The sequence below is a fragment of the Protopterus annectens genome, chromosome 10.part0 (assembly GCF_019279795.1).
Source record: "Protopterus annectens isolate FY-2018-M chromosome 10.part0, PAN1.0, whole genome shotgun sequence".
Lineage (NCBI taxonomy): Eukaryota > Metazoa > Chordata > Ceratodontiformes > Protopteridae > Protopterus > Protopterus annectens.
The window spans coordinates 779,544,632-779,565,557 of NC_056744.1; the positions used below are offsets into that span (position 1 = coordinate 779,544,632).

A 20,926-nucleotide genomic window follows, 5' to 3' on the forward strand; every position below is an offset into this window, starting at 1 on the left:
TCCTAATGGCCAGGGGGGCTGGTTCTGTTGTGCCAGCAGTCCTGGATACCGGTGTATCGAAAGTGAGAGGTGATTCTGGCAACAGGAGCAGGTTGTCAGATAAGGAGTTCACATTTGACTTTTCGCTCTATAACTTTGATGAGGATTTCCAGCGACCCAAACGCATTATGAGTACTAAGACATATTCTATGGCAGATACGAATACTAACGTTAAGGACAAAGGTACTGTAATCTGTAGTTCTAGCCCTAGAAGTCATACAAATCCTAAAACGAGTATGGGTCAAGGTGTAAACTAATTAGACAATTTTTTACAAAAAGATATTCACTTTAACTCTGTACCAATTGGGCGTTTCTGAGGGGAACAAACAGAATGCTTTTGAAGGGACTTTGAAGGACGTGATTCATTTGTTTGGCAAAAAAATAAGTGCAACTAAAGGAATTAAAATTGATAATGCATATTTGCATAAATGTATTTCATTGAATGCCGTCCCTATGGGACTACGATTTTTTAAGGTGCCAGTGGGGGTAGAATTGAATGAACAATCTTGTTTAGAGTTTAACATGCTTTTTAACTAGTTTGGATTTGACTATATGAAGTTGTTAATTAAAAAGAATGATGAGAAAGTGTGTAAGTTATTAGAAGTAAACAAATTGAATAATGTCATTGTAAAAGATTTACTGTTTTCACAATGGGAAAAACTATACATGAAACAATTTAGTGTAGCTGATAAAAAGGCACAGGTGATATATACTAAGAAGTGCAAAAAAATAAAGAGGGATGTAGACCAATATAATAACACTATGGTATACCCTTGGAAGGAGGGGAAGGTTAAGGGAAACAAAGATAAAGTAAAATATGTGGTAGACAGAACACAAACAAATAACTTTGATGGAGGTAATGGTCAAAATTTTCAGAAATGATGGAAGCACCAGGAACATATAGGCTGGAGGAAGGATTGGAAGAGGAAAAAACACAAGCAGAATTGGAATCAAGAACAGTATGGTGACATGAGATGGGGAGAGAAATGGAGACAGTGGTAGTTAATGACACTAATTTAAGTGAGGCATCAGGTATAATTATTTCAGATGGTGTAGTTAATAGTTTTAACAACTTTAAGATATACAATTATACTAACATTGTGGTAGAGCAAGACCATTTTGCCCTATTTCCCAAGGGTATGAAATTTATTCCTAAAACCATTAATATAGTGGACTCTATTTTAGAGATTAAGCTTTATTTTAGGAAGCTGAATTTAGCTATCCTGTTCCATAATAAACCAGTCATTGGTTCAAGGAGGATTGAGGAAAAAAAGCACTTATATACCACCCACCCACCCGAGTGTGGCTGTTTTTGAAAGATCAGTTATGAGTGATATTTACAAGTTACAAAAGGATGTAAGATATAGGAAGTTTCAAAATAATTTATCGGATAGGGAACGAAATTTATTGGAACAACTAATTAAAGACCACAGTATAAGAGTTATGACGCCTGACAAGGGGGAAGGGGTGGTTATATATGATACTCTTGAACATGTTACTGAACTGTCTCCTACTAAGCCTCATACTGAACTCTATTGCTTATGCTTATATAACTTGTAGCAGGTTTAATGTATGTCCTATAGTATTGTATAATGTATGTTCTATAGTATTGTATAATTTTGTGTTCCTGCACTGTGTGACATTTTTAACTTGTTTTAGTAGATTGTAGTGGAGCTTTTCTCCTCGGGCCTCCACTGAAAATGGACATGTATCCAGTTGGACTAGCCCGGTTAACAAATGTAAAATAAATAAATAAATAAACTGTATAAGATACTACATGAATTAGGTAACTACGAAACAGTGACTATTAACAAAATTAACATAGGGTACAAACGGATTGACTTGTCCCTGGAGGAATTTTTATTGGACAATCGTATCACGATTGATACATACAATTATTTGAAGGTTGAACATCCCAACCTGGCTACCATTGTAGGTATACCTAAAGTTCACAAGAATATAAGAAAGCCCCCTTTTTGTCCTATAGTCTCAGGTAGCCAGTCTAAAACCTACCCTATAGGTGTGGCTATAGATAAATGGTAAAACATATTTATACTAGAATACCACATCTGATAAAGGATTCTTGGGCCTTTTTGGGCAATTTAACATCTAGTATATGGAAAGAAAATCTCATATTCTATTTATGCGGCTTTGCCTAGGCGCTCTCTGATGGCTGGCTTACTCGAACCTTGTTGTTTATAAATAATTATTGTGAGTATGCAGCCTCTTAAAACAAATATCCAACCCGCATCCATAGTGAACGGTGTATTTCACCACTTACCCTAGCGCCTACGTGTATCCTCTTAAACACCCTTTCAAGCAGCTTCTTTATCGGGCTGTGTATTTTGCGCCATTTTTTTGCGTCCAGGTGGTCCCAACTACACAGTGTTTTTTACTGTTAGGCTGGAAGTGTTTTCGTGCACAAAATTACTTGTCCTGCTAAGGAGTTAAAACTGTTTTAACACTAACACAGTGCATTTTACGTTTACTTTGGCAATGTCGCTATATTCTTAAACACCCTTAGCTTCTAAATTCATAGGTAATTTTCTATGACCTGAGAATTGATGTGATAGTTTTGGTCCATGCTAATTTTTTTCCTGGAACCCTACCAAATGTTTACTGTGTAACATAGTAGTATAAGTATACCAGTATCAGTTATTCTCCATGATACTGTTTAACTCCACTGCCCATTGTTGGATTCTGCCTTGCATAATATAGTCGCAGGCCAATGCATTGTACTTGATTGTTGTTCTCTACTGGAATACTTAGACTCCCATTTAACATCTTTACTTCTAGGCAATTAGTGTTTGTAACTATTCTTTAGTTCAACTCTGCTGTTTGATACAGCTACCAACCTATGCTGTTACTGCATAACTGTTTTCAATTGATGCATTAATATAATGTATGCATGTCCTGTGTAAGACTTACATAAAAATAACTGCATAGAAGGAACTTGTTTATACCCATTCAAACATTTTGTAAATAACTGTATTCTGTTTGTTTGCTTCCTGCTATTTATTAATCCTTCTCTGGTGTGCCTGCTCTACCATGTGTTAAGGGGCTGTCATTTGTTTGTCTTTAGACTCAGTTTCTAAGGTACTATGTTTTGGCTGTCTCTGATCTTCACCCTCTAACTGTGTGTTTACTTATTTGTATTCTATCTCTTCCTTATATTTCTCCAGCCTTGTGTACCTGAGTTCCTGCCTTTATCCACTCTAAAGAGGCCCGTGCGGAATCCAATTTAAGGAACAGAGTCCTGAATAAGATTTGTCTGTCCTTCCCACCAAGACTTTCTACCCTGAACAGTCCTTTTTTGAAAGTATGTCCTGCTAATTTGAATTTTTAAGTTATATAACTCCAGGCTATTTGACTTCCCTCCCAAGTTAACCAGCAGCCTATACCCCCCTCCTTTAGCAGCTAAGTCACACTCTCCTACCCTCCCACTGCATCTTTGTCCCTAGGATAACTCTTTCCTGTACCTCCCCACATTCCCAGTAATTTGCTCTTTGCCTGCTCTGCCTCTCCTTATTTTTTACTTTGACCACTAGGTGGTTCCCTAGTCCCAGTAAACCTCTTATCCCTAACTATCTCACCAGAGTTTTGTTCTCTTCATGATATCATCCTGGTCTCAACCCCATTTCTATCTCTCTACTACACCCAACTGTACTACCTCTCTGAGCATCTAAACTTGTATTTTATCTCTCCCAACTTTCCTATCATCCTCTCTGTACCCCTTCTCTTTGTCCACTCCTACCTTTCCCTGTACCCGGTGCTTCTTTCACTTCTCACTGATTGTTTTTCTGCGCCCTGGTCCCCTCTCTGGCTCACTCCGCTCCCCTACCCTACCCCCAATTCCCACCCACCCCCAGTAACCTTAGCCTTATACTTGCTCAGCCACACCCCCAATTTTCTCACACCATATCCAATTTCCTACCTCATTCACACTCACTAACTCTCCACTCCTGACTCACTACCACACCCCTATCCCCACCATCCAAATACTACTAATTTTTAACCTTGCCAAGCGTACCTAACTCAACATGCCCCTGCCTTTCAAACTACTTTATCTACTCCTACTATTTAACATCCTTCTTTTATACTATACCCTTACTTCCTATGAGTACTACACCCTTAGCAGATCTCCTAGCTTAGCTAAACACACAGGTTCATTCCTTCCCCTAGCTAATCAAACCTACATTAACCTCCTGTCATCATGTTCCTACCTTCCCCCACTCGATCACAGAATACCACATAACAGGTTTCACACATCTAGAAAGTTCTACATCATACCATCCAAAAACTCAAACATATTCCCACTTCCTCAAATACTCTTACTGCTACATGGGGACATCCACCCCAACCCTGGCCCAAACAATTCCCTCCTTAACACCCTCACAAAACCAAATACTAACAGTTCAAACTCACCTTTCTCTTCTAATTCCCTTTCTATAGCACACCTAAATATTCGGAGCATTAACAATAAAATTACACAACTCCATGCTTTAATTGACCTCTACTCATTTGACATCCTCTGTCTTACTGAAACTTGGCTTAAACCTGGCACCAAAGACAATGACATTACTCCTCCTGGTTATAGCATTTTAAGGCGGGATTGTCTAAGCAAAAAGGGTGGTGGTGTTGCTTTACTCTATAAATTTCAACTGCAAGTGTCCTCTATTGACTCCCTCCCTCCCTCCCCTGCCAATGCTGAAATACTCTGCAGCAAATTACACTTAAATAAAAACAAAGCCATATATATAATTTGTTCCTATATCCCTCCTGGCAACAACTTAAATACACTGGAAAACATTCTTAGCTGGCTCTCCTGTAGCTTTCCTCAGGAAACCATAATCCTAGGAGACTTTAACATTGACTGGAACTCTTGCATATTCCCCCAAACCCACCCATCACCTCAACCGCTTTACTTTTCAACAAACTATAAACTCTCCCACTAGAATTCACAAATCTACCAATAAACAAGCCATCTTGGACTCGATATTGGTCAATAATAATCCTCTCTCTTATAAAACTGGTATACTTCCTGACAATATCAGTGACCATCTTCTTACCTACATCACCAAACAAAAAAACAACAATTTAAATCAGCCCAACTATCGTATTATACTTAACAAAAAAAACTTTAACCTTCCTAGCTTCCTCAATGAACTCAAACTGTATAACTGGTCAACTCTAAAACACCTGCCACTTGAGGAAGCAGTTGCCCATTTTAACAACACATTCCTCCAAATTCTTGAGCATCACACCCCCTCTCGCGTAATTAGAACAGGATACAAAGCTGCCCCATGGCTTTCCAAAGATACCAAGCAAATGATGCATTTAAGAAATAAACAATGGACAAAATGGAGAACTACTAAAAACCCAACTGACCACCAAAACTTCAAATACCTTAGAAACACTACAAAAAAACTTACCTATCTTGATAAAAAAAATTATTACCTTCAACACCAACAAAATCAAAATCATAACCCCAAAAAATTCTGGTCAGGAATCAATAAACTGCTCCATCCAGGCAATACCAAAACACCTACTCCAGCTAGCTTAGTGCAGACTCCACCCAACTTAATAGCCAGTACATTCAACACCTTCTTCTCCTCTGAAACAGTCACCTCTCTAGCAAAGACCATGATTCCCCACACTTCCCTCAAAATGACCTCTCCTCAAAATAACACCCCCACTCTAATATTTAGTACAGTCTCCACAACCTATATACACAAATTACTCTCAAAACTTAAACCATGCACTCCTTCAGCCGACCTACTACCAGCTGAATATCTGCAGCTTGCAGCAGCTGAAGTAGCATACCCAGTCTCCATCTTAATTAATAGAACAATAACTGAATCTACTATTCCTTCCCTCTGGAAAGTGTCCCATATCATTCCTCTGCATAAAGGAGGAAACACTAATGAACTTTCCAACTTCCGTCCTATAGCCTTATTATCACCTCTATCTAAACATATGGAACGTTGTATACACCAACAACTTCTACATCATCTTTTACATAATAACCTACTTTCTGACTCCCAACATGGTTTTAGACCTTTCCATAGCACCTCCACTGCTCTTCTCTCCTTTTCAGACACTATCAACAAAAATCGCAATAACAATCTCTTCTCCTCTGCTTTATTTCTTGACCTCTCTAAAGCCTTTGATATGGTGAACCATCACCTTCTGCTAGACACTTTGAAATGTCTCTCTCTCGAACCTTTGGCATTGCACTGGTTTGACTCCTTCTTGAAAGATAGACAACAAGCAGTCCTCTGGGACAGCCATCTTTCCTCTCTGCTCCCAGTCACTATCGGTGTCCCTCAAGGATCCATCTTAGGACCCCTTCTCTTCTCCATATTTATAAATAACCTGTCTACCTCTCTTCCCACTTCCACATGTATTCAATATGCAGACGATTCAACTCTCATCTGTTCTGCTGCTTCCCCAGCTGAACTTCATTCTTCTACCCAACAAGTCTTTACAGCAGCAGAAAAATGGTTCCAAGATATCTGCCTCCTCCTTAATCCCAAAAAAAAACAAACTATTACTTTTCTCTCCTACCCTTAAACCCCCCCGTCTCTCCTTTTCAATTATGTCTGACAATGGCACTATCATTACACCTGACTGTTCCACTAAACTACTAGGCGTCACAATAGATGATCAACTAAACTTTGATTACCACATTGACCTAACCATCAAAGCTGTTAATAAAAAGATTGGTGCTCTTTATAGACTTAAGCCCTTTCTAACAGCATCTATAAGGGTGTCTCTAGCCCAAACTCATCTCATCTCCACACTATTGTATGCCTCCCCATCCTTTATAAACCTTTCAAAATCTAACCTTCAGAAACTTGCCATGGCCTATCATAGCATTGCCAGGTTTGCCACAGGTTCCCCATTTCACACCCATCATTGTGTTAACCTCAAAGAGCTTGACTGGCTCGAACTCCAAAATCTTATTCTCCTACATCAATTAGTTATCACCTATAAAATCCTCCACTACCCTTCTAATACACCCATACTAAATAACCTTGTTGTCCCTTACAGGGATCTTACTTCCCTTCATTCAGCCAACAAACTACTAGTTGCCACTCTCAAAACACACAACAAAGCTGGTGACTCCTTGTTTACAAACGCCATTGGCTCATACTGGAATAAACTTCCCATAGAACTGACCTCTCTAGGCTCTTCTCAACTTTTCAAGAAACAACTGAGGAACTATTTTAAGTCTCACTAGCTATGCCCCTGCCCAAACCCTGACTGACCTGAGCATCCACCCCTCTTCTCATTTCTCTCCATTTACCTCTATGCTTGTCCCTGTCACTAATACTACCCCTCTTCTGCAACTATCTACTATCCACTTGGATACTACTTTACCTCTGCAACCTGTTATCCCCCCCAAATGTATAGGTTGCTCCCAGCTATGCAAATCTGCCTCTTAATCTATTGCCCTGGCACAAAACGATTATAACAATTGTGAATACTGTAAATACCTATAGACTCTTATGTAATTTACTACTTTCTTTTTTTTATGGCTGTACTATTCCTACTACAGCAAAGAATTTGCAAACATAAATCATCTCTCTATGTTATAGCTATAGGTTTGTTAAGTTTGCTAATTATAGTTTAGTTTAAGTTTTGATAATTATAGTTATTGTCAAATTGCTTTAGTACCATTACTATGCTACATTGGACTAATTTTCTTATCATGCTTATAATTTTGCATCCCGTTATACTATTTTTATGTTACCTTCTAGTATATAGTGGAGCTTTTCTCCTCGGGCCTCTGCTGAAAATGGACATGCATCCAGCCAGACTAGCCCGGTCAACAAATGTAAAATAAAAATAAATAAATAAAATAAAATATTCATTACTATAGAAATCATTGATCTATTTTCCTGCATACCTAAGAAACAGGGCTTGGATGCTTTTTGCAATTGTATGAGAAAGTATTCCAACTTGGAATGGGACAACATCTGTCTAATTATGGAACTTATGTCAATGGTTCTTGATTATAACTATATCTATTTTGAGGGGGAACATTTTTGACAGACCAGAGGGGTGGCCATGGGGGCGGCTTGCGCCCCCATGTTTGCCAATCTGGTTATGATGGATTGGGAGACCAATCATTTGTTCAATAGTAGTTATTTCAAGTATATATGCCACTATTTGAGGTTTTTGGATGATATATTTATATTATGGGATGGACCTCAAAATATTATAGGGCAGTTTATGAACTATTTGAATAGCACCAGTACTTTTTTGAAGTTTACATTTTCTAGTAGTACTGAGGGTATAGCCTATCTGGATACCTTTATTTCTAACACCAGGAGTGGTTTCAAATCCTGTATTTATAGAAAAAGTACATTTTCTAACAGTTATTTGGAATATGCTATCAACCATCCAAGGAATACGATGAAAAATATTTTTAAAGGACAATGTATTAGAGCTGCGCGCATGATGTCCACACATATGGATATGACTGAGGAAGTTAATTAAATAAAGTCCCTGTTTTTATCTAGAGGGTATCCAATAGCCATGCTTGATGATGTTATGAATTATGTAGTAAGTGAATGGGTAAATAAATACCCTCCCTTACCTGGGAAAGAACTTATTAAAAATTCGGAAAATGCAGTAGATAGTAATGAAATTCAGTATAGTAGAGCTTGTGTGTTGGAATATTCTCCATTTGTGAACAGTATAAAAAACATATTAAAAAATAATTGGAACATTCTAATGGTTGGTAAAGAAATAAGGAAGATCATAGGTGACACACCAGTATTTGTTTACAAAATGGGTGCCAATATCAAGGGGAAATTGGAGAGTGGGCAAGCATTGAAAGAAAAGTGATTCGAACAAACACGCTAGGCGTTGTGGCAACTGTGTTTCATCTGTTAAAATGATTTGACTTTATCAGAATAAGGAAATAGATCCTTCCTTCTTGTTTAAAAAACATACAGTGTCACAATGTTCCATCAGGAGATGTGTAGTTGTAACAGTGAATGTTTTTTAAACAGGAAGGAAGGATGTGAATACTTATTCTGATGTACTAAATTTATTTTAATGGACAAAAGCATCTTTTTATGTTATTCTTTGTGAAACATGATCGTTAAATAAACAAGAATTTTCTTTGGACTTTGGTTCCTCTTTTGCCTTGTGTGGACTGTCTTTTAAGTTTATAACTTTTGGCTCCATTTTTTTTTTACATCTTTTTGGTGTTTAGATTTTTATTGCATTTTAACATTTTGCCATCAGCTAGTTTTGGTCTATCTCCTAAGTCTTTAGAACTATGATAGAGGAGATGCAAACATTCTGGTATACAATACCATACTGATAGGATTCTGATAAACAGATGTTGGCTTGGGCAGCTCTTAAATCCTAAGCCAGAAACCTGGCTTAAACCAAGTACGAAAGACACACAGATAATCCCACCAGGGTATGATATACTAAGAGCAGACCGAATAACTCGTAAAGGTGGCGGTGTAGCCATACTCTACAAAAATACATTACAAATCTCCCTTGCCTCTCCACAACCCCTCCTAACAAACAATGCCGAAATTCTACTTGTAAAACTTCAACCAAACAAACATAAAAGCATAAATATAGCATGTATTTACATCCCCCCAGGCAACAATAATAACAAAACCTTAGAGGACTTTCTCCACTGGTTAACTCAAACTCACCCCCAGGAATCCATAGTGTTAGGTGACTTCAACATCGATTGGAATTCCTTCTCATCTAGCAGCATAAATCTACATGGCTTTTCTCAGCTCATATCCACTCCTACCAGACTAGGTAAACCCCAAAACAAAGACAGCATCCTGGACTGGATCCTTACTAATAAAGATCCTGACCAGTACTCAGCAGGTACTCACCCAGAGGACATGAGTGATCACTTACTCACCTATGTTATCAAATTCAAGAAAATCACCCCCCTTCTTACAACCATAAAAAAATCAGGAACAATAATAAATTCAACGCCTCCATTTTTCAAACTGAACTTAAAGCCCACAACTGGACAATACTCAAGTCTCTTCCTCTTGAAGAGGCAGTTATCTACTTCAACACCACCTTCCTCAAGATTCTAGATTCCCATGCTCCAATACGGTCCATTAGAACTAAAACCAAAACCGCACCATGGCTCTCTAAGGAAACAAAATCCAAAATCCTATCTAGAAACAAGATGTGGGTCACATGGCACCTCTAAAGACCCACTCTCCCATCAAACCTTCCGCAACTTAGAAATGAAACTAAAAGAATGATCTTAAATGATAAAAAACTTCTTCCTCCACCTCCAACACAAACACCTTAATAATCCACAAAAATTCTGGGCAGGCTTAAACAAGCTCCTGCACCCAGGCCAGGCAACCACCCCCACTCCAACAACTTGCAAACAACAGTGCCCTGTAAACATTGCTAACACATTCAATAGTTTCTTCACAGAAACTATACAATCCCTGGCCACACAATTCAAACAAACAACCAGCCCACTCCACTACCCATGCCAGCAGAATACTACAACTACATCAGATCATCTATTTACCTTCAATCCAGTACCCATATCCTTTATAACATCTCTTCTTAAAAAACTAAAACCCACTAAGCTAGCAGCTGACCTTCTCCCAGCTGAGTTTCTGCAAAAGCAGCTGAGACCATTTCCTATCCCGCTCCATAATCATAAACCGTACCTTGTCAGAAGCCTTCATCCCTCCATATGGAAAATGTCCCACATTATTCCTCTCCATAAAGGTGGTAGCTCACTAGAGCTAACCAACTACAGACCTATAGCTATACTTTCACCCCTGGCCAAAATTATGGAAAAGTGTGTCCACAAACAACTGATGGAACACCTCACCAAAAATAAAATTCTAGCTAACTCCCAACATGGCTTCAGGCCAAATCACAGTACCACATCAGCCCTACTATCCTTTTCTAATACCATCAATAACTTCAGAAACAATAATAAACTATCATCTGCTCTTTTCTTAGACCTCTCCAAGGCCTTTGATATGGTGAACCACATTCAACTCCTCCATACATTAAAAAAACTATCACTCAGCAATTCCATGCTGAAATGGTTCCAATCCTACCTGTCCAATAGGCAACAGGCTGTTCTATGGCAGGACAAATTATCTACATGCCTACCTGTTACACTTGGAGTTCCCCAAGGATCTATTCTTGGCCCTCTTCTCTTCACCATCTTTGTTAATGACCTGCCCACAATCACCCCCATGCCACATGCATTCAATATGCAGATGATTCGACTATCATCAGCACTGCCTCCAACCTGGCAGACCTCACTGCTTCAACCCAAGACACCTTCAACCTAATAGAAAACGGTTCTCAAGTCGACAACTAGTTCTCAACCCCAACAAAACAAAACTACTTACTTTCTCACCCACTAACAAGACTCTTCCCCACCTTCTCTATTACATCCTCCAATGGAATCACTATATCACCAGAAGATCACACAAAGCTATTAGGTGTTACCATTGATAACTCCCTTAAATTTGACACCCATTTCAATCTTACCATCAAAACCATCAATAAAAGCTTGGCTCTCTATAAAGTAAAACACTTTCTCACTCCTCATGCTAAAATTACAATTGCCAGCACACACCTACTATCAACTCTTTTCTATGCCTCCCCCCTTTACAAACCTAAACAAGACAACCCTTAACAAACTTGCTTCTTGTTACAATCACATAGCTAGATTTGCCACAAATTCCACCTTTAGAACGCACCACTGCTCTAACTTGAAGCAACTAGGGTGGTTAGAGTTTTCCAGCCAACTCCATTTCAACCAACTCAAAATGGCTCACCAGATATTGTATCACCCAGAGAAAACACCAGCTCTGAAAAACATCATTCACCCCTATATTAACCTGCAATCTTTACGCTCCTCCAATAAGATCTTAGCTCAAACTACCAAAGCCAACAATTCTGCTGGGGATTCTCTATTCTCAAACTTTGTAGGTAAAATGTGGAACTCCCTACCGACCATGCTCACCTCAGAACCCTCACTCCTACAATTCAAAAAAAAGCTTAAACCCCATCTCAATACTCTCTGGCAATGTCCCTGTTCCAAACCTGATTAACCACTATCATTTACCCTTCTCTTACCTCACTATCCTTAACTGCTTTTAACAAGGCTCGCCTTTGTAACTGACCTATGTTTTTTTATATGCTGCTGTTGTTTTTTTTTTCCCCAAGATGTGATGTATCTTTATATTGTATTTAGAACTCAACTATCTTCCTTTTTTTGCATTAACAATGTTCATATGTCTGTTATGTACTTGGAGCTTTTCTCCCCGGGCCTCCGCTGAAAATGGACATGTATCCAGTCGGACTCTCCCGGTTAACAAATGTAAAATAAAATAAAAAATAAATAAATAAATAAATAAATATATATATATATATATATATATATATTATGCGTGTGTGGCTTGTCATCCACCTTTTTTCTTTAATTTGTAAGTGACGTGTGTGTGTGCATGTGTGTACATATATATGTATATGTATATATACATATAACATCATAAAATAATCAAAACTGTACAGCTCAACTAACATAATACATAGATGATACAGAATACCTATCAAATTCTTGGGGAGGTAGAAAAAGTTTTATCCTTTTAGACTCAGGAAGCCCGAAGGTTTACTGGTAAGAACACTAGACCATGTATACTATAAAATATGAATATGACTGATCGGGTCTACTTCTCTTTATCGAAGAAACACTTGTCCGAAATAGTGAAGTAGACCCACACTTACGTGAAAGTGCACTTCCGAAAGTGCACTTTTGCGAAGAATGGTTTAACGAACCATTAAGGAATACTGAGGTGCCGAAGCACACTACAGTGGGGAAAAGGGAATTTATGTGTTTCCCCACAGTAGTGCGATCTCTGAGTTGGTATATTTAAGTAGGAGGGTGTGGGGGTGCAGGGGTGCTTGCCCCCCTGCAAAAACATTGTTTGGTGTTCCTTAATGGTTTGTCAAACCGTTCTTCGCGAAAGTTTACTTTTGTTTAAGTGCACTTTCGTGTAACTGTGGGTCTACTGTTCATTTTTGAAGAAGTGTCTCTTTGATGAAATATAATAGACCTGACTAATCACATTCAGTTGATTCCATTTTCTGTTGAACTACACATACATCACATCACAACTGATCACAAAAGCAAACCTTAAAGGTTTTAGAATTGATTACCCTATACCCAGCATTAGGCCCCCCCGCATGCACACTATTACTAAACTTGCATCTCACACACACACTGTGTAAATAACAAATCCAACAGCCTAAATACCTAATGATCCTGCATTACCTGTGCATCTAAAAGAAGATACCCAATATACTTGACACATACAGTTGCTTTACATGATATGAGAACTTCGTCTCACACCCTGCAAATATATATGCATATATATATATATATATATATATATATATATATATATGTATGGGTCTATATTAGAACACAGAACATTCAAAATTTCGAGTGTTCTTATATAGACCCATTTTCAGCGAACGCTGAAAATATCGAAGAAACACAAAACCAAATTTTTTTCCTAGGGAAAGAATTTGGTTGTCTGTTTCTGTTGCTTTGGTATTTTCAGTGCTGTGGTGGAAAGTTATGGGTCGGGTTCAGGTAAGTGTGCAGTTGTGTAGATGTGAGGGTTAGGGTGGGTTAGGTGAGTTAGGGTTAGGGCACAGGTCAGGTAAGTGTGCGATTGTGTGGATGTGAGGGGTAGGTGAGTTAGGGTTAGGGCGCGGGTGAGGTGACTGTGTGATAGTGATGGACCTTAGGGTTAGGGTTTGGGTTAAGGTAAGTGGATAGTTAGTGGTGTATGTATAGTTTAGTGTAGGTGTAAGAGTTTAGGTGTATGTGTGTGGATTGCTGTTTGTTTGGTGTGCTTGTGTTGTGTGTATGTGTTTTGGAACAGCAAATTTTTTTCCATAGGAAAAAATTTGCTGTTCTGAATGTTCTATGTTTTAAATTTTCGATTCACAGGGTTCGATATTAGAACACTCAAAATTTTGAATGTTCGGTGTTCTAATATAGACCCTATATATATATATATATATATATATATATATATATATATATATATATATTCACAGACATATATATATATATATATATATATATATATATATATATATATATATATTCACACACACACACACACATATATATATATATATATATATATATATATATATATATATATATATATATATATATATATATATATATATATATATTGGGCTACTACACATGGTTGACATTTCAGAATATCAAAGACCATATGGCTGAGACCATATGATCGACATTTGAAATGCCGTTCATGCAATAAAATAAAAAACACAAAAACAACTTACCTTCACACTGCTATCTGTAATCAGCAAACTCTGACAACTGTATTTTCATGGTATCATTTATCAGGGGGACTGGCACTCCGTTAACCCCCACATAATTCTGAAGGGGAGTTTAATGGAGTGCAAGACCCCCCCTTATAAAAAATATTACAGTAAATACAATTTGCAGATAGTATAAACAACTTTTACATGCAAAATAAAGAAATAAACAATACTTTGCATTGGTATATGATATATTGTAATTGCCATAAGGTGAAGTTATACATGTACAATGTTCTTGGCAATCACCAGTACACTTACCCAGCTCAGGTAACAAGGTCCAGCATTTATTTATATTCACTACTAGAAAAAAGTAAAGAAGTGTGTGTGTGTGTGTGTGTGTGTGTGTGTGTGTGTGTGTGAGAGAGTGTGTGTGTGAGAGTGTGCGTGTGAGAGCCATAGGTGAAACAAATGAGAACAGTGTGGTAGAAACAATAAAGAAGATGAGTATCACTTTATATGTAGCCAAACAAGGGCAAATAGTAGAAAATTCATCATGCTGGAAGAGTAGATACAATCAAAAATGTTTTGCTGTGTACTGCATACTTGAGACCTACTTTTATGTCCTTTGCCCAAGTGCAATTGGCTGGGTCTGGAATACCTCTCATGCACCAGATCGGTAAAATGTTGTAGCAAGTGGACTGTACCCTGCAAACATATTCGATAACGACATGATTAATTTCAAAAGATGTTACAACAGTTCTTTGTGTTATACGCTATGATTTAAAAGCCAATGCTGCTTGCAATGTTAGTTCATCAAATCTAATGATACAATACTCAGTTTTGCAATTGCAGATGCAGTGCGGCTTTTTGCGATGAAAACAACAGCACATGTTTTGCATTATTAGACATTTCAGAACTTTGGAGTCAGTATGTGCATCTTCCAAAATAAACATGCCATGGCATGAACTACTCTAGAAGTGAAAACATATTTTAGTTTTTACTAAATGAGAGGTATGAGAAGCAGTCCTTCATTCTCATATTTTCAGTGCATATGTATAAGTTGTAGGATGACTTCTTTTTCACACTTCCTTTACTACAGATTTGATTTTCTACAGTACAGATATTGTATGTAAGCATGTGTCTATTTGGTTCCCCTTCACAAGATCGAGTTACTGAAAGCTCGAAATTCATAAGCCCGAGCCCAGAATCTCGAGTCTTCAGTACCTCAAAATTCTGAAGGGAAGAGAAGGCGTAAAAAAAAAAAAAACAAGTTTACTTGCATGTTTGCAGGGTGTAGAGTCCCTCTGCACTCTCTCTGCTTAAATATATCAGCTTCATGACCGTACTATAGTGGAGGAACAGAAATTCTCCCATTGTGTGCTTCTGCATACAGCGCAGAACGGGAGATTTCCCTCATCCCCGTTGTAGTGTGATCTCGGAGTTGGTATATTTAAGTGTGGGGGGTGCAGGGGGCAAACCTGCAAAAACCTTAGAAAAACTGTTTTGCAGTTGTTTTTGTTACCCTGCAGAATTTTGAGTTACTGAAAACTCGAGATTCTGGCTTCGAGCTTATGAATTTCAAGTTTTCAGCAATTCGGTGTTCTGAAGGGGAACCGTCTATTTATTTTAAACAAAGTATTGCAGTTTTTACTCAGATTAACATAAGATGGTAAGTATTTGTCAAGCAAGGAAAAATCAAACTGCTTCATTTAACATTCCAGATCAGACAGAAACTCAGATTGCTTAATTTCAGCTTAATGAACAGGGAAAAACAGTCTCACTTCAGCATTATTAATAGTTGAAACTCAAACTCTTTTTGGTAAAGCAGACAAAAAAATAAAACAACACAAATTTTTACTTATCTAAAAGTCCACGGTTTCCAGCACAGGTTGGGGAAAAACTTTAGTCTGTTATTGATTTCCAGCACTCCTTTCAGTGTTTATGGTTACCTTTAAGGCCAAGTGCCTAAGTTCCTCATCTCCTAAGTTTCAGCACAATCCCTTGCAGGCAGGAAGTACTCCCAGGGTACTTTCCAGTCACTTAGTTAAGCTTTTGGATTCTTCTGACACCTGTACTTGAAATACCTACTGAAAATTCCATTGTGGGGCAGCAACAACAAACCCTATTTCAGATAAATATTAAGTCACCTGTACTTGAAATACCTACTGAAAATTCCATTGTGGGGAAGCAGCAACAAACCCTACTTCAGATAAATATTAAGTCACCTGTACTTGAAATACCTACTGAAAATTCCATTGTGGGGAAGCAGCAACAAACCCTACTTCAGATAAATATTAAGTTTTACTTTTTGGCAGGTACACAGTTTTCACAGCAGTTGCTTTACACCCATGATATAAATCTTGCTTGCCTGGTTTCTGTTTGACACTTATAAAAATCAGATATTACTGCTATGTCAATCACAGAATAAACATAAATAGAGCAGTTCACAAAACTATAAGCAAAATCAAAACTGATTCATTTAAACATATAACAACTACATAATATAGCCACATACTAGGATATAAACATTTCACCAAAATATTAGTGTACTAATCCTAATCTACTGTAAGTATAACAGGAGTATCTGTGAGAGATGATATAATGGGTAAACTCTCCGAAGGTGCAAGACCAGCATCAATGATTTGCTTTACAGGTAAGACAGATTTTGCATAGGTTGTCCCACAACTCTACTTTTGATGATATTTTACATTTTTAAGAGAATAAAGATGGTTTTAAAAGCATACTTGTTTTCCCTAGCCCAGTGGGGCAGTGAGGTAAAGCCCTGACTGCCAGGGGTGCAGCCAGTTTCAAATTTGTACTCACAGCTCCCAGACTGCTGCCCCCCATCAAGCCATACCTGAGTCAAAATGTTGCGGTCCATCCACTCCCTTACAAGCTGCTCTCCAAGCCATGCACCCTTCATACTTCTGCTCTACGAACTGATTACCGGCAAATATATGCCATAATGGGAATCACTTACATGATAAAACAATATAGGCATTTCAGTCCAAAGGTGCATATTCCTTACATGGAAAGGTATAAAATACCTTTCCATTTACATGCAGGCAGATTTCAAACTAATGGAGCTGTACCCAGATGCCTAGTTATGTCTGCATTTTAATACAGTTTGATAAGGCCCCAAATGTCTAAAAAATAAATGCTGACATAACTAGCTTTTAGTAGCGTTGTTACCGTCTCTTGGCTAATATTTTCCCTTCCTTTGTCCAGTATTTCTTTTCATTCCTGCCTTGGAGATGACAGCCAGGAACTCTGCAGTCAGACCAAGAGTATGCTGTTAGCAATGTCTAAGCCTCTGGCTGGTGTTTCAGAACTAACATATCATATATGAAAGGTGTGGTCTGCAAGTCAATGAGCTGATACTCTGTGTTAACACTACCATGTCCACCACTCACATTCCAGCTGCTGGCAATGTCTTTGTAACTCATCATTATCATCATCGTCATCTTCATCTTCATCATCATCATGTCCTAGTAAGTGGCTTCAACAGTTGGCTAAGTAGCTGGTATAATTCTATAGAGATCCAGTTTGTGTCACCCTAGGACAAGATGATCAATAGTCTTATTTGCTTTGCAGACAACATTCTGCATCTCCCATTCAAGGGGTTCTGCATACTGCCTAAACTGCCCCTGCCTGCTTTTTTAGGCAAAGTTCACTTTATGAACATTCCAACTTAACAAATACATGTAAAGGCAAACTGTTCAACATCAATGAGACTCTTCTCAATGCTGGAGTCTTAACAATAAACTGCCTGAACTGGAACTTTCATGTATGTGTAGATATTGAGACACTGTTCAAATGCAAGCAAAGCACTCCTTGTTTGCTGGGTTTTGCATCTACCATGTATTTAAGCTCCCTACTAGAAACTGTGGTGGGATATAAGTGCTCATGACTGATAGTATTCCATCAAAAGCCATACCTAGAGACTTCGCCATTGAACTCATAGAACTCTAGTTTACCCAAGGAATGTCAAACTTCCAGTAACCAACACCACCATCCTTCGATACTTTAAGAAGGCAAACTCCATGCAATTATACAATGAAATCACAGATATTACCCCTTCTCTGGAACAGACTCCTCATCCATGTGAAACTCAAGTGGACTCCAAGTCAGACTGCTGATCAGTCACGAGTGGACTCCCACAGGGATTGGTCCTGGGTCCTCTCCTGTTTGGCATCTACTTCTCAGAAGTCGAGGCCAACATGGAGGGACTCTGGCTGACCAAATTCACAGACAATTGCAAGCTGTAAGCCATTATTAACCCCCCAAGTGATGTAGACATCCTACAGAAAGGCCTCACTGAGACCAATGACTGGTGCCAAAATCATGGCCTTAAGCTTAATGCCAAAAAATGCATCCTCATCTCCTTTGGGAAAAACTCAGTTCCCACTAATTACCACATCAATGGGAGCACACTGAACACTGAAGGCGTTATAAGAGATCTGGGGACATAGGTTGACAACAACCTCTCTTTTGATCACCACATTGTCACTGTGGTCAGAAAGTCCTTATATGTGGCACATCTCATTACCGAGGGTTTTGCATTCAGGAAGAAAGAGGTAATCATCTCTCTCTACTCTTCCCTCATTAGGCCAATCATCGAGTATAATGCCCCATTTGGCATGTACCTCACTAGACACATGCAACAGCTGGAAAAAGCCACAAAAGTACCTCACAAAGAGGATCCTAGGCCTTAAACACATGTCCTACATGGACAGACTTAAAAAACTCCAGCTATTCCCTGTCTCATATCATCTACTAAGAGGCGATCTCTGCTTGACTTACAAAGCCATGTCAGGCCCAGCTCTGTTAGAAATGCTGCATCTAAAGAAATCCCAATCCCTTCACACCACAGGCTTCAGAGACCTCAATCTCATTACCACAATTAACAGAACATGCTGGAGGGAAAGGTTCATAACCCAGAGACTGCCCATGCTCTGGAATAGACTTCCCATACATGTCAAGCAGAGCACCTCAATGGCCCTCCTCAAGAGAAATCTTGACGAGTGGATGGGAAATAGAAAGTTCACCCTGGGGATCACTCCAGTGGCTCTACTTGATAGAGGCACTACGAACTAACGTTGGGCTGCATGATGCCAGGGCACTTCTATGGGCTAGGCTTGTAAAGGCTCCAGAGCCATTAGCCAAATACACACCTATGAACCTATGAAGCCTATTCAAATGTGGCTTGGACCAATGGATGGGAAATCATAAATTCACTCCTGGCTTGTCATCTGTGGCATTAATGGAGAGGGACAGTTTGTAGATGCCCTAAGGGACAGGCATATACCAAGGCCAGTCCACTTCATGAGCATTGATGATGGGGGAAATTAAGGCATGAATAGCTAGGCTTAAAAAGGCTCTATGGTTGTTAACCTAGTAACCACCTTAATGTACTCACTATATTTCCAGAGGTGAACCTGGTTATTCTGCCAGTTACACAAGGATCTTTATGGCCATCTAGTCAAATGCAATGACTTAACAGTCCCTACTAGGACTAAATATGATGGAAGATTCAAAAATAAAACATCCTGTTGGGTAGTAAATGTAATAAAGTATACAACAAAAAGAAGAAACTCTTTAAATTATTAAAAAGGACCAGAACTCTCTCAGCATGAGAACAGTATAAAAGAAACTAAGAAACTGAAGGCCACTATAAGAACCAGCAGAACATTCCATGAACTAATGCTAGCAACTGTGGTAAAGGATAACTACTAATCCTTCAGCTATGTCAGAAGACTAAGAAATAATTGACAACACTACTCAGAACTTTTCTGCAATATCACCTCCCACTCCAGTGATGCCCCTCCACAAGGGAGACCCCCTCATGGACCCTGGAAACTACAAACCCATCAGCCTTGTAGGATCATAGGAAATAATGCAACCAAGCCATGAGACAATTTATGCCTTGCCAATACCCACAGCTGCATGAGTCTTAACATCACTTGTGACATCGCAGAGGCACACTTATGCACATTCATTGACTTCAGTATGGAGTTTGCAAATATATGTACTACATCACACAACAAGGTTAATTATAAAAAAATTCTTCTACCTACTGGGAAAAAAAGGATGACAAAAACCAAACTGAGCCTTCGGGTTATGTTCACTTAACATTAAATCGTATATAGCAAATACATTTCCAGGCCATCAAACTTACTACTGGGAATACACCAAAACCGTAAGACTGCTGTCAGTTAAGACCTCCTACCTTAAAGCAGGATGGTAACAGTCTACATTCCTTCCACACGGTATGCACCTTCAATGAAAAGTGGCACTTTAGTACATGTTGATGTGCATGAATGTGGGTGTGGGGGGGCTAAAACTAAACTGCTCTTCAGTCAACTACATTTATAGCTATGGTATATGCAAGTCATCCAAACCTAAGTAAGTCCTGAAGAATACACTAATTTAATAAATTTCTCTCAAATCCCAAGAAAGGCAACCAAATTCCACCCCTGCTCTGTACTACAAGCAGGGCAAGTACATAACTTTGACTAACACA

At 38.6% G+C, this 20,926-nt stretch overlaps 1 protein-coding gene across 1 annotated transcript in view; it reads right to left on the reverse strand.

The window, feature by feature from the left end:
* The window catches only part of IL12RB2 (interleukin 12 receptor subunit beta 2), a 581,203-nt gene that overhangs the window by 107,219 nt on the left and 453,058 nt on the right, over positions 1-20,926 (reverse strand). Inside the window, exon 15 of the mRNA XM_044085599.1 lies at positions 15,018-15,108. Coding sequence (XP_043941534.1) covers positions 15,018-15,108 — 91 coding nt within the window. The remainder of the gene's footprint in view (positions 1-15,017; positions 15,109-20,926) is intronic.